At 38.1% G+C, this 14,013-nt stretch overlaps 1 protein-coding gene across 1 annotated transcript in view; it reads right to left on the bottom strand.

The window, feature by feature from the left end:
- Window positions 1-10,379: 10,379 nt before the first annotated feature.
- The window catches only part of RALYL (RALY RNA binding protein like), a gene marked incomplete at its 3' end in the record, with an annotated part of 332,145 nt that continues 328,511 nt past the window's right edge, over window positions 10,380-14,013 (bottom strand). The window contains exon 9 of the mRNA XM_084281683.1: window positions 10,380-10,729. Within this exon, the coding sequence (XP_084137809.1) occupies window positions 10,380-10,729 (350 nt within the window). The remainder of the gene's footprint in view (window positions 10,730-14,013) is intronic.

The raw sequence follows: 14,013 nt of genomic DNA, 5'->3' as shown, positions 1-14,013 counted from the left end.
TTTTACATATCAAATGTATTGTCAAGATGTAACACATGCTTATGTCGCCAAATAGACATATTGCCCAAGTTCTGGGAGGTTGTAAATACCACATACCAGCCAGTGCTCTGTATTGAGAGGCTTTTCAGCTTACTTTGAGTTTTGAGTTTACTTAGGACTTTTGAGTTTTCTGAGCTTTTGAGTTTACTTAGGACTAGTCTCATACAGCACTGAGCTTTAACCAGCCATTGCTTCTGTTTGCCTAGGGTAGGCTAAATACCACAATTCTGTGACCAGTTCTTACAATGGTTTTGAGCGAGTAAAACAAACAAACAAAAAAAACTTGATTTAATATTTATACACATTTATTGTCTCAGAATTGTTGCACCCCATTTAAACAAAACTGCTGCGCATAAATGCACTTCAGTGGTGTGGATGGTATGTAGAACACCACATGTAAGATTTCCTGCTCTTGCTGTATGTTCCCCGAAAACTGCTGGCAGGGTTTATTAATGTTCACTCTGATGGACCTGAAGGGACCTGTCTGCAATTACCTTGCATACCTCAAAAAGAGAGGTTGTACTAATAATTTTTAGCAGAAAATGCTGGAAGATAAATGATTGAAACTTCACTCACATCAGGACTAATACCAGGGTGCAATGGAAAAGTAAAGCAAATTCATTGAAGAAATTGAAATTGAGAAATAAAATTTGTAATTTTATTGACTGAAAACCATATAGTCTTTATTAGTTTATAGTATATCTTTGGGGAATGTTTCTTTCCCACTTTTTCACTGTACGGCTGAAGGCCATTTTTCTGACCTCAGAAAGAGGGTCTGAGTCTACGTGTACATTCTATCTGCTGAACCCACTGGCACAGTGGTAATGCTGAGAATGGGACCCAAACTTCTTGATTCCCCATCTTTTTATTTAAAAAGAGATAAACAGAAGAAACAACTTTGCTTTCAAGCTGTTTTGCATCAGCACTGTAAGATTCTAATGGTTGTAATTAAATTATATTATTTGCATTAGAAATGTTTTAAAAGCTTTTTTTTTTTTTTAAAAAAAAATATTATTATAATTGAGAACTAAATAATATAGAGGAAATGCAGAGGAATAGATATGAAGATGAGGAAATTATTTTGCTCATTCATTTTACAAATATGCAATTACAGGCTGGAAATTCTAGTAGAAAGAGACACAAAGTGTGTTTGCATTGGACCAAGGGAAACCAGCTGATGTGATTTTTTTGGACTTCAGCAAGGCTTTTGACACGGTTTCCCATAGGATCCTACTGGACATAATGTCCACCATACAGCTAAATAAAAACATCATACGATGGGTGAGCAATTGGCTAACGGGCAGGGCCCAAAGGGTTATGGTAAATGGGGCTGCGTCAGGCTGGCGGGCGGTCACCAGTGGGGTCCCTCAAGGCTCCATTTTAGGGCCGGTACTTTTCAATATTTTTATAAATGATCTGGATGTAGGAATAGAAGGTATTTTGAGCAAATTTGCTGATGACACCAAACTTGGAGGAGTTGTGGACTCGAATGAGGGTGTAAAGGCCTTGCAGAGGGATCTGGATAGGTTGGAGAGCTGGGCGATCACCAACCGCATGAAGTTCAATAAGAGCAAGTGCCGGGTCCTGCACCTTCGACGGGGAAACCCTGGCTGCACGTACAGACTGGGCGATGAGACACTGGAGAGCAGCCTAGAAGAGAGGGATCTGGGGGTCGTGGTAGACAGCAAGTTGAATATGAGCCAGCAGTGTGCCCTGGCAGCCAGGAGGGCCAACCGTGTCCTGGGGTGCATCAAGAACGGCATCGCTAGTAGGTCAAGGGAGGTGATTGTCCCGCTCTACTCTGAGCTGGTGCGGCCTCACCTCGAGTACTGTGTGCAGTTCTGGGCACCACAGTGTAAAAAGGACATGAAACTGTTGGAGAGTGTCCAGAGGAGGGCTACGAAGATGGTGAAAGGCCTGGAGGGGAAGACGTACGAAGAACGGCTGAGGTCACTGGGCCTGTTCAGCCTGGAGAAGAGGAGGCTGAGGGGAGACCTCATCACAGTCTACAACTTCCTTGTAAGGGGGTGTCGAGAGGCAGGAGACCTTTTCTCCATTAACACCAGTGACAGGACCCGCGGGAACGGGGTTAAGCTGAGGCAGGGGAAATTTAGGCTTGACATCAGGAGGGGGTTCTTCACAGAGAGGGTGGTTGCACACTGGAACAGGCTCCCCAGGGAAGTGGTCACTGCACCGAGCCTGTCTGAATTTAAGAAGAGATTGGACTGTGCACTTAGTCACATGGTCTGAACTTTTGGGTAGACCTGTGCGGTGTCAAGAGTTGGACTTGATGATCCTTAATTCCAACTCAGGATATTCTATGATTCTATGATTCTCTGTGGCTTCCCATCCATCTAGGGGATAAGATGTAAATAATAATAATAAAAAAATACCATTTCAGGATCTACCTGGTTAAAACCCTGAACACCACTTAGGTATTCTTCCTCTGAGAAATCTACTGCCAGGAAAAATGAGAAGGGGGAGCTGGTGGCAAGGCCTTTCCAATGACTCACTCATACAACAGAGCATGAACAACAAAGTCTACTGTGATATTGCATACATTAAATGTAACAAAAGGGCATGTCAGGAAGTTTCTTACAATTTTTGATTTCATGACAAGCTTTTATTACTTTCTCCATTTTTTCAGTCACAGGTTATTAGATTTACTGCAGCTTTGGAAGGTACAACACATTAGTATCTGACAGGTGTGCTACCCCTAATGACTCTCTTAGCTTGCTCAAGTACAAACATCTTACATTGGTATTTATCAAGTGAATACAATCTTTTACCTATTCATTTGTCTCAGGAATTAAGAACTTTGTTTCCCCTGATACTGAAAGCAAGCTTTCAATGAAGTCCAATTAGTTCAGTGCACCAGAAAAAAATAAATTTTCTTGGTGTCAATAATATTTAAAGTAATCTAAATAAGATTTCTGGCATGATCTTGCTTCAGCCATTAACATTATTTAGAATTTTAATCTTTTTTTTTTTTTTTTCTTAAGTAGTATTTTATATAAGTGCATTCATCATGTTGCATATTGCTAGAAAAGCCATTGATCTTTCTGACATGCTTAATCAGCCTAATTCTATTGACAATAGAATCACAGAATCACAGAATTTTCTAGGTTGGAAGAGACCTCAAGATCATCGAGTCCAACCTCTGACCTAACGCTAACAGTCCCCACTAAACCATATCCCTAAGCTCTACATCTAAACGTCTTTTGAAGACTTCCAGGGATGGTGACTCCACCACTTCCCTGGGCAGCCTGTTCCAGTGCCTCACAACCCTTTCAGTGAAGAAGTTCTTCCTAACATCTAACCTAAATCTCCCCTGGCTCAACTTAAGCCCATTCCCCCTCGTCCTGTCACCAGGCATGTGGGAGAACAGGCCAACCCCCACCTCGCTACAGCCTCCCTTGAGGTACCCATAGAGAGCGATAAGGTCGCCCCTGAGCCTCCTCTTCTCCAGGCTGAACAAGCCCAGCTCCCTCAGCCGCTCCTCATAGGACTTGTTCTCCAGGCCCCTCACCAGCTTTGTTGCCCTTCTCTGCACCCGCTCAAGCACCTCCGTGTCCTTCTTGTAGCGAGGGGCCCAAAACTGAACACAGTACTCGAGGTGCGGCCTCACCAGAGCTGAGTACAGGGGGACGATCACCTCCCTAGCCCTGCTGGTCACACTGTTTCTGATACATGCCAGGATGCCGTTGGCCTTCTTGGCCACCTGAGCACACTGCTGGCTCATATTCAGCCGACTATCCACCATCACTCCCAGGTCCTTCTCTGCCTGGCAGCTCTCCAACCATTCCTCTCCCAGTCTGTAGCTCTGCTTGGGGTTATTGCGCCCCAGGTGCAGGACCCGGCACTTGGCCTTGTTGAACTTCATGCAGTTGACCTTAGCCCATCGGTGCAGCCTATCCAGATCCTCCTGCAGAGCTTTCCTACCCTCAAGCAGATCGACACACGCACCTAACTTGGTGTCATCTGCGAACTTACTGAGGGTGCACTCGATGCCCTCGTCCAGATCATCGATGAAGATATTAAAGAGGACCGGCCCCAGCACCGAGCCCTGGGGGACGCCACTAGTGACTGGCCTCCAACTGGACTTGGCTCCATTCACCATGACTCTTTGGGCCCGGCTATCCAGCCAGTTTCTAACCCAACGAAACTAGAAGACTAAAGAAGACTAAATCTGGCCTGCTCCAATGCTATTGACAAAAATAAAAAACAAACAAAAAAACAGGAAACGAAAAATCCAATTTGATTACAATAATAAATTAAATACTATCAACCTTTTCAAATAGTAATGTATTTGGTCAATCTTGTTATTTGAGATATGCAAATTAGGATCTAAACTACATTATCAGTCAAAGTTTTATTCCTTTTCTGTAGATCTTATTCGACTCTGATGAATATGTTCAAGAATTCTCATGTTAAGGAAAGAATTAAAGGAAGCTTCACTGTTTCAAACAGATTTGCTACTAAATTACTTTAATTTCCTTTAATTACTTTTAGGAGGGAAAATGTTTTTGAAGAGGTTTAGCCAAACTACTAGTTGCTTCCATAGATTTAAATGGGATTTTGCATAAATTCCCATAAGAAATGTGGCTATTATTATATCACAACATTTTCATTTTTACATAATGAAACTCAGTACAGCAAGAGGATTATCCTGATATTTTTTTTTCTTTCCTATGGCTGTTTCTAATATTTATGTTTGAAACATGATTGACTATATCAGACTATTGAAACAAATTTGGTATAGATTGAAAACATGAAGTGCAGAGGTGGGAAAAAGGACAGGAATAAGAAATGGAATGTCTTTGAGAAGCAATTGTAGCTGAAGTATAGTTACTAGAAAGGGAACTATAATTGATGTTGAAATAATGGCAGTAAATCTGCATTGTAACCAGAAGTGGGCTCTATACTTTTTGTTTCTGATATAATTTAATATAAATGCCTCTTGAGACTTTGTATTAGAGATGACTCATTAATGTGGAACTCCAATCTAATGCTTGTGTAGCTTCACAATCTTTAACATAACCACACCAGCATAAAATCACGATGCTGCAAATATGAATATATCCTTCAAATTCCAGTCAAGCACTAACCAGAGTCTGCTCTGAATTATGACACCATAAATCTACTGTATTTGAAATTAGTGGAATCGTGGGTCCACCAGAAAATGCTGTTTGCTCTACTGAATGCTTAACTACTGAACCACCACTGTACAATTATTATTATAGTTATTTATTATGAAAGGCTGACAGTTTGATAGAAACTATTCTTCTTTTGAAATGTAATATAGATATGAGTGCTTGTGCATTATTCATTCCAGTTAATTGGTTTGTTGATATTTCATTCAGCATTAGCTGGAAGTGATTTTTTTTTTCCTCCCCAAATCTACAATACTTTAGGCTGTCAGCTAATTAATCAGATGCCACCTTTATTATTTACAAGGGTACTGGGGTGATAAGTTACAGTTTACTTTAAGCCAGTGATTCCCTGATGATGTATTAGTGCCATTTGAAACAAGTTCAGAGCAGTTCTATGAAATGCTCTGGCCAGCTGCTAAATAGGCAGACTAAGGAAACCACCATGCAAGCTAATTCATGCTTTTCCCACATGCTGTTCATCATGCCATATACTACTGATGTTAATTGTAGTGAGTAAAAGGAACTTATTTTCAGGATGCCAAGGCCAGCTGTTCCTCAAATATCAAAATGGGTGTTGGACTGTGCTGCAGTCATGACATTTCTGCTCTATTCTGTCCAGCCACAGGAATAAGAAAAGGTTACTGGTTTTCCTTCTTACACCTTACAATTTAAAGCTTCACTAGGCACCTAAAAACTGCTTGATATCATTGATGATTTGTATTCCCATGATTTGTTACCTATTTGTGATCTATGTATGAGGGGATTTTGGAAATGTGAAGATCCTATTTCTTTAAGGCAAGACTGGAAACTACAAAAATGTCTTGCTTTCTTCACAGGGCTGTTGTGGAAATGTTAAGCTTAAAAGCACTAAGAAAGGATGTGTTCTGACTGGAAAGGGAAGCAAAGATTTTTAATTCACAGCAACTAGAAGCTGTTTGACTTAGGGAGAGGAGTATACAGCTTGATACACAGGTCTAGTAAAGTCTTGGATAAACAATTACTTGTTTTTTGTCTAAAAGGAGCAAAGGAAACAGATATGAAATTTCCATTTACTCCAGCTATCTCTGATGGCTAGTTAAGTGACATGAATAGTAAAGTAACCTCAGGATCTACATTCCAAGTTAGTGATTATTTTATATATTTGAAGCCTCAATGTATTATTGCATGCCCTTGTGCAAGAGGCAGTGGAACGTCAACATGCAAGAGCATGTTGCAGAAAAGCATATTATGGTCTTTCACTGAGCAATTTGAGGTACACTCTTTGACTCTGTCAGTTTCTGGCAGCCTACCTATACATAGCTGGGTCATGTATCTGAAATCACCATTTAAAAAACTCTCCAGTATGTTAATGTAGCAAACGTAATGGGGATTATTTTTAAAAGATCCTCAAGCTGGAGTGTCTGCGGCTTTGGAGACACTTACTGAGACATATTTGTGGGCAAAGAGTTGATACAATAGGAACTTTCCAAAGAAGTGATGTTTGATGGCTATAGAAGGTACTCAAACAAGGCACGTCTTGAGTTAGAGTTCAGACGGGCAATCAAGTTATTGTGGCATAACAAATTTTCACACTTCAGATGAGCCATAACAACTGTGTGTGTTTTTAGTCCACAGAAAATGATAATTCAGGGATGAACAACATTCTGATCTGAATGCTGGATGAGAAAGGTGTACAATTGTTGAACATGTTGTGTTTTATGGATGTAGTGAGGCAGGCAAATTAAGAGGCTAAAGCCTCCTTAAATCCATGCCTGACTTAACTCAGACTGCAGGCTGCACTACACGTTTCTTTACAGTTGGTCTAGGCTGAAAGCAGGTATGAAGACAGCTGCCATCACTCAGTTAATATGCAGTAACCTGTTCCTCCAAATAGACTTAGTGTGAATTTAGAGAATGGATCCTACCACCTAAACCCACAGCATACATCCTGTCAGAGTGCTAGTCACTTTCTTTGCAAGTGAAAATTAGACGTTGGGAAAGAAATATACTTCTGAGTCCTCTGGTCCAAAGATTCAGAGATTCCTACACACACACATTCAGAGATTCCAGTCTGGCAGCATCTGGACTCTCGTGGTGGGACTGTCCTTCTTGAACTTGCCATTGCTGACAGCCTCAGGGCTGTTCGCAGGGAAATATGCAAGGGAATAATGTGTTTGGCAAAAGGAGTCCTGCTGTAGGATATTGACAAATGGTTTCATAGAAGATTCTCAGCTAAATAAATTTGCACCACTGAAAAAAAAAAATCAAATTTAAGTCAAGTTGCTCTCTTCCTCTAATAATATTTCTAAGACTAGTGGACTTATAACTGATTTTTGATGCTGAACTGAATTCAGAACACTAGCTATGCCCATTACAAATGTTTTTCTATGCTCTGCTGGTCTTAATGCAGAAAGAAGAGATTTATTTATTTTTTTTTTCATCATCATCCTAAATCCCTTTAGCTTTATATTTGGGAAAGATTATATATTTCATTAAAAATGCCCTTTGGAAGAGTATTTCTTATTCCGAGTCTAAGGTTGTGTTTTCACACATGGAAAGTTTGTCCTATTTGTTTCACATTTAACATTTTTCATGCTATAAAAAACTTCTTTTTTCTCAAATAACTTGCAACTGGCTCCATTCCAAAAAGACACATTTTCTATTAGTCAGCTCTTCTATATTCCTAAACAACTTAGTTTTCATGAAACAGAAGAAAAACGTCTGTTAGGACTGCATGTTTTATAACAAGCCTATCTATCTGCTTTACTTCTTACAAAACAGAGAATATTGCCAGATAAAAAGGCCCAGAAAATTTTCAAGCAGAGTGAATTCTCACATTTTCTTACTGGGTATTCACTATATATTTGATCGCTTTGTTACTGAATTTCTGGTTATTCATCTATCATTGATTGGAGTGGAAAGTAAAAGTTATAGGAATTGGCCATTATATCTACATAAGTATATGTAAGCCTACTGAGTCCACTGGAAGACAGATTAAATTAAAATGTACATCATAACCTACCAGCTTCATATTATAACAATACTGGTAAATACTGCCTAGTATCTGGGTAAAAACTATAGGGGAAATGCACAGTTCAGTTTATAATTATGCCTCCATACGAAACACCCTTTTCCTGAGATTTCTTTGAAGTAATTCTCCATAGAGTAATTTTTTATCTCATCCATAACATTTATTCATTCACTGATCTTCCTAGACTTTAAAAAAAAATTAAAAAAAAAGATAATTTATTACCACATCATAGCAGGAAGAAAAACTAATGTGAAGTGGTCTCTTCCAAAGATTAAGGAAAATGGCAAAGGAGCGTGAAAAGCGTGAAAAGCACAAGGACTTCATATCAATGGCAATATGGATTCTAAGTTTTGAAGTGTGCAATGTTGACTTTTCTCAGCTATATGTCCTGGTGTTAGGATGGTGGAAGATGAGGCTGTTTGGCTGCTGCTGCCCTGGCATTGGAATGGGCTGCACCTGGCTGAGGTGATGCACATAAACCCTCTTCCCTGGACTTTCCTTTCTACCACTGTACCAGGGTTGGGGGGGGACAACATTCATGAATGCTAGGGCACAAGATGGAGGATGCTACTCTCCATATACAGCCAGCCAACTCAATCAGTCTCAGTGCCATTAAAGGACTAAGTAACAGCATACAGAGAAAGTAGAGCTGGTTCCCTCCCTGCCTTAGATATGTGGTTCAGACCTCTGAGATGGTTTTTGGGCAACACTTAGCATTTCAACTGATGCCAGAATTTAAAGCAGGGAAAAGCTTTTTACCTTGGAAGTAGCAGTTTGCAAGCATGGCTATGCCAATTCCAGACTTCACTGCTAAAGAAGTCTTCCTGTGCTTCTTGCTTTTTAGAAACTTTTCTGCCTAAGCCTTTGCTAGATGCATAATTTCTGCACCATGCTTCATTATATAGTGTAAATATATGCTAAATATGCTATACTCGCAGAGTGAAATGACAGCACAGAACCATCAGAGACTAATATACTGTACATTATCTTCCCTGTTTATTTGTCTGCAGCAGGGAGTCTGACACTTAATGAAAAATATACCAGTCTTCCTTAGCTGTGGTCACCCAACTGTTAATGTCACTTTAGCTGATCAGATATTAGCCATAGTGGGATGTTATATTAACAACTATTTATTCATTATAAAATTCCTACTTCCTACAAATTCAGAATTGTAACTGCTTACAGAGGCCCCTAATACTAGTAGACTATAACCTGTTCTTTTGAGAAGATGTGATAATATCATCTATTCTCCATTACACATTAAAAGATGAGGAGATTCATATTGGTTCGTTTCTCATTGGAATAATGAGTCATACAATCAAGAGGGTCCTGTATTGGCTCAAACTAGTGGTAGGTTTAAATTGTGTTTGTAGTAAGCAGTACAAAAATGCTGGTTATTTACTTGCACTCTTACTCCAGACTTGGTGTTGGTTCAGCTGGGTCCCTTGCTGACTGGCTCCTTTTAGCATAGCTGAATTATTTTTATTATTATTATTATTATTTGTAGACATGATAAAATGTGTGTTAAAAAGCAATCAGCGAAAGTGACATTGAGTAACAGAAGTGATTTCTGCTCAAAGCAGAAGAATATGCAAGTGTAGAAGAGACTAAGATAGAAAATGCAGTGTTATGGAATCCTGGTGTCTAAAACAATGTGACCAATCTGTTCTTGTTTGTAATGAAGAAAAAGATGTAAATCTGACTTTCAAAGTACTCGTTAATGTTTCTTTAGAACTTTGAAGTTTAACATCACGATGGGCATTTCATGATGTTACTCAAAAGTAGGTTTATGCTGGAAACTCTTCAGCCAGACATTTATTAGGTCAAAATCCTTCCGTAAAATAAATAAATAAATAAAATAAAATAAAATAAAATAAAATAAAATAAATCTGTATTTGTCAGTGCAGACTGCAGTAGATACACATAGAAGACAGAGACTGGGGATTACTGAAGACCACATGGTTATTAATGAGAAAGTTATCCGTTCTAGAATCTTATTTTGAAATGCTCCAGTTAAAAGCTAACCAATGCAAAACAGAACAATACCCATGCTTTCCTTTCTTATCTACATTTCATTAAATGTGCATTCATGAATTAAAATAAAATTTTTAAAAAGTACATTTAATTTCCTTTCTTAAGTCACCAAGTGTAGTAAAATATAGTTTTATTGTTTATCCTCAGAGGTTCCCTTGCTTAACAGATACTGCAGTGTATGAAGAATGTAGGGCTTGGTACTTGTTACAGAATATCACAGTGCTGCTGTGACCTTTTTTATTAACCAAGATTCTTGGTTCTCTGTGGTTATATGTAGCAACTGTATAGACAGACATGGCATGGTTATTCCTTACCAGCTCATTGCTGCCATCCTCATCAAAATCCTCCTCTATCCCATCAGTCATCTCTTCTCCATCCCCATCTGCATCTGGCCCTCCTTCAATAGGCTCTTCTGTAGAGTTATCTGCATTCTCTGATATGCATTCCTCTTGAATCAAATCAGCATTATCTTCCATTTGTTTCTTTTGAGCTTCTGTAAGGAAAACATACTCTATAGAGATTCAGTAACCTTCCCTATTGGTGGCAAAGAAAAGTGCTCTGAGGAAGAAACCTAAGTTTCCCATCTCCAGATGAGCTAGGTTTGTTAAAATCAATGTGTCAATATCTACCAGGCAAATATGATAAAAACCCTTGTTTTAAAAAATTGATACATACATCAGCCAAAGTACCAACATGCTCATTCATCCCATTCAGTGGATGAAGGTTTGCTTTACCAATAGAAACAGCTTTTTGATTTTTTAGACTCTGCTTTGTCTTGGGAATCCACTTGGCATAATCACCATATATTTATTTATCTGCAGCCAATAAGAAGTACACAGATCTCTGTGCCCTGAGAAATGAATGGCTGTTAATTGCTGATAAGTAAACAGGGATTTTCAGAGACAGACTGGTTGCTAGAACGGTGGGAAGGATCACAGTCTTATTCCTATGCACATCAGGAGTTTAGATGAAAAGGTTAATATGCTCAGACTGAACATGGGCCAGAGAATTAATTGCATGTAGCTGGATTTCCAATGTCTTTTCAGTCTGAAGGTGACAATACCCATCAATGATAAAATTTCTAAAAAACAGCACTATCTTATTCTTTATGAGATTTGACTGTTCTAAAACTCTAGCTAGTGTATCATCTATCTTGTGGGACAACCAATGAATCTGCAGATTGCTTATGAAGCTCTATATCTTTCAGCTCCATGAATATATTATTATTTTATTTTAATAATGCAACATACAATATTTTATTACCTGCAACATACAATATTCAAATCTTCTCACACTTTTCTGGATCATAGTCTTAAACCTTAATTTGTTTTTCTTCTACCTCTGCGCATTTATTTTACAATTGACTTTCATCTCCTCAGTCTTTGTTAGTCTCTAATCCTTCATTTTCAAATTCATTTACTGAAGATACAGAATAATAAAGAATTTACCCCTTCATCACATACTTTCTACAGAAAGACTGTTGTACATAAGGAATAAGAAGTCATCTTAGATAACTGTTTTGAGAACAGGGTGGTCATACATATCAGTAGCCGATTCAGCCCAGAGTCTTACCTTCTATGGTGATATAGGTACAATACTGTGCTAGCTGCCTTATTGCAGAAGGAAATGTGAGTTAAGTCAGCTACATCTACTATGTCTTTCCCCATCATGTTCTGAAATTAATATGGTTGTGGTAGTAACAACTGAATCAATTTTAGTCAAGGGCTTCAAAAAGGGTTACTGAAATTGTGGACTTTATACATTTTAATGGAAAAAAAACTTTTAGGTGACAACTGGTAAAAAATTTGGTCACTCTAATCATCTGAATAAGAATATAGACCAGGGTCTTCAGAGGAGACTAAAATACCAGCTAACTCTTTTGTGCTCTTCTGAGAAACTAAACTTAATATTTTAATTTTCAGCAACCACTTTTAAAAATCTTAATCTTTGATTTTACAGATATTTAACAATTTTATCATGTCAGAAAAGTTTCTTATCCCCAGCTTTCTGACTGAGAATTTTACAAACAAAGAAGCTATTCCTACAGATTCCCTGTGTAAAGGACTGATTTTCATATTCCTTACATATTTATTGTCAGTAAACTTTGAGTACACAGATTTTCTTGTTTAAAGTATTAACATAGTGTTTTTTGTTTGTTTGTTTGTTTGTTTTTTTTCTCATAAGTGTCAAACGAACAATATTTTACTTTTAATTTCTCTTTACTATATTCATGCTGTTGAAATTTTCAGTGATTGATAGTAACAAAAGACAGAATATCAACCATTATTATATAGAGATGCAGACGTAGAACAGTGATTGAAGTATGCAATGAGGTTGTTCAGTGCACCTATTTAACCTGTCACATTCCTCCAGATGTCTAACTTCTAAGATTAACAATTACTCTCCTTGCAAGTGTTGCAAACTTAAAACAAACAAACAAATCAAAAAACAGTATAAGATGATGGCTTGATTTTTTTCTTTTGTGTGTTTCTCTTAACTAGACATAGGTCCTCTCTGATCCCAGGCTTAGTGAGGCCATACCTTCTGGCACAGAAAAGTAAGAAATAAAATTGCCAAACCATAGAGAAGGAAAAAATAATCTCACATCTGATGCTGTAAATGAAATTGTTCAGCTACTGATGCAGCTTTATCTTACGCAAAGCTTTTAGCTGAAGAAACATTCATCTGTGGACTCATCCCACAGGCTACATAGCTCTCTTTGTCAGCTCAGGAGACTTAAATGGGGATTGTGGTATCTCTGATGTGTTTTTCCTCCTCATCCCCCTCCATCTCCCTCCTGAGACACAAGGAACATGAGGGACAGCTTTTGCACCTGATGTTTTAAAACATCAACAATTTGAAAACAGATTTTAATTTCTGAGGAGATTATTCATTGCTTGTCTTCAAAAGGCATAAGAGTATGATTCAATACAAATCACATTTTCCTCTTTGAGATGGTTTCTATTTAAATGAGTTCACTATAGTACTTTAGCAAAAGTGAAAAATTGGATATCAAAGTACAATGACATGCAGGTTATTTTGCATAGTAATGGGTTTTATAAAAAAGCTTTCTGAAGTAGTGATCTGCTATCTCAGAGCATTTCAGTACATAAGTGATTCAATGTATTGCCTTGCAATCACAACTTCACTGATTGCATCAACTTTTATATAACTTGCATAAAATACAAAATAGAATCTAATGAATACATATTATGTACAGTTCTCCTAAAAGAGGTAATCAGGTTCTATACTGATGGTTTACCTTAGACTTCGAAAAAAGCACTCAACTTATGTTGTGGGGTAAACTATAACAGCTGAGGACATTGGTTCTTGTCTGTCAACTTAGAAAATGATCATTAATAAAAGGCAAGGTTTTTCAGACTTGTTTTTGTTGTTGTATCTGTTCTCTTCTCTTCTCTTCTCTTCTCTTCTCTTCTCTTCTCTTCTCTCTCTTCTCTTCTCTTCTCTTCTCTTCTCTTCTCTTCTCTTCTCTTCTCTTCTCTTCTCTTCTCTTCTCTTCTCTTCTCTTCTCTTCTCTTCTCTTCTCTTCTCCTCTTCTCTTCTCTTCTCTTCTCTTCTCTTCTCTTCTTCTTCTCTTCTCTTCTCTCTCTCTCTTCTCTTTCTCTTCTCTTCTCTTCTTTCTCTTCTCTTCTCTTCTCTTCTCTTCTCTTCTCTTCTCTTCTCTTCTCTTCTCTTCTCTTCTCTTCTCTTCTCTTCTCTTCTCTTCTCTTCTCTTCTCTTCTCTTCTCTTCTCTTCTCTCTTTTTTCTCTTCCTTT

The sequence above is a fragment of the Netta rufina genome, assembly GCF_964035555.1.
Source record: "Netta rufina genome assembly, chromosome: 2".
NCBI classification, from domain to species: domain Eukaryota; kingdom Metazoa; phylum Chordata; class Aves; order Anseriformes; family Anatidae; genus Netta; species Netta rufina.
This window is presented reverse-complemented; position numbering and strand designations above follow the sequence as displayed.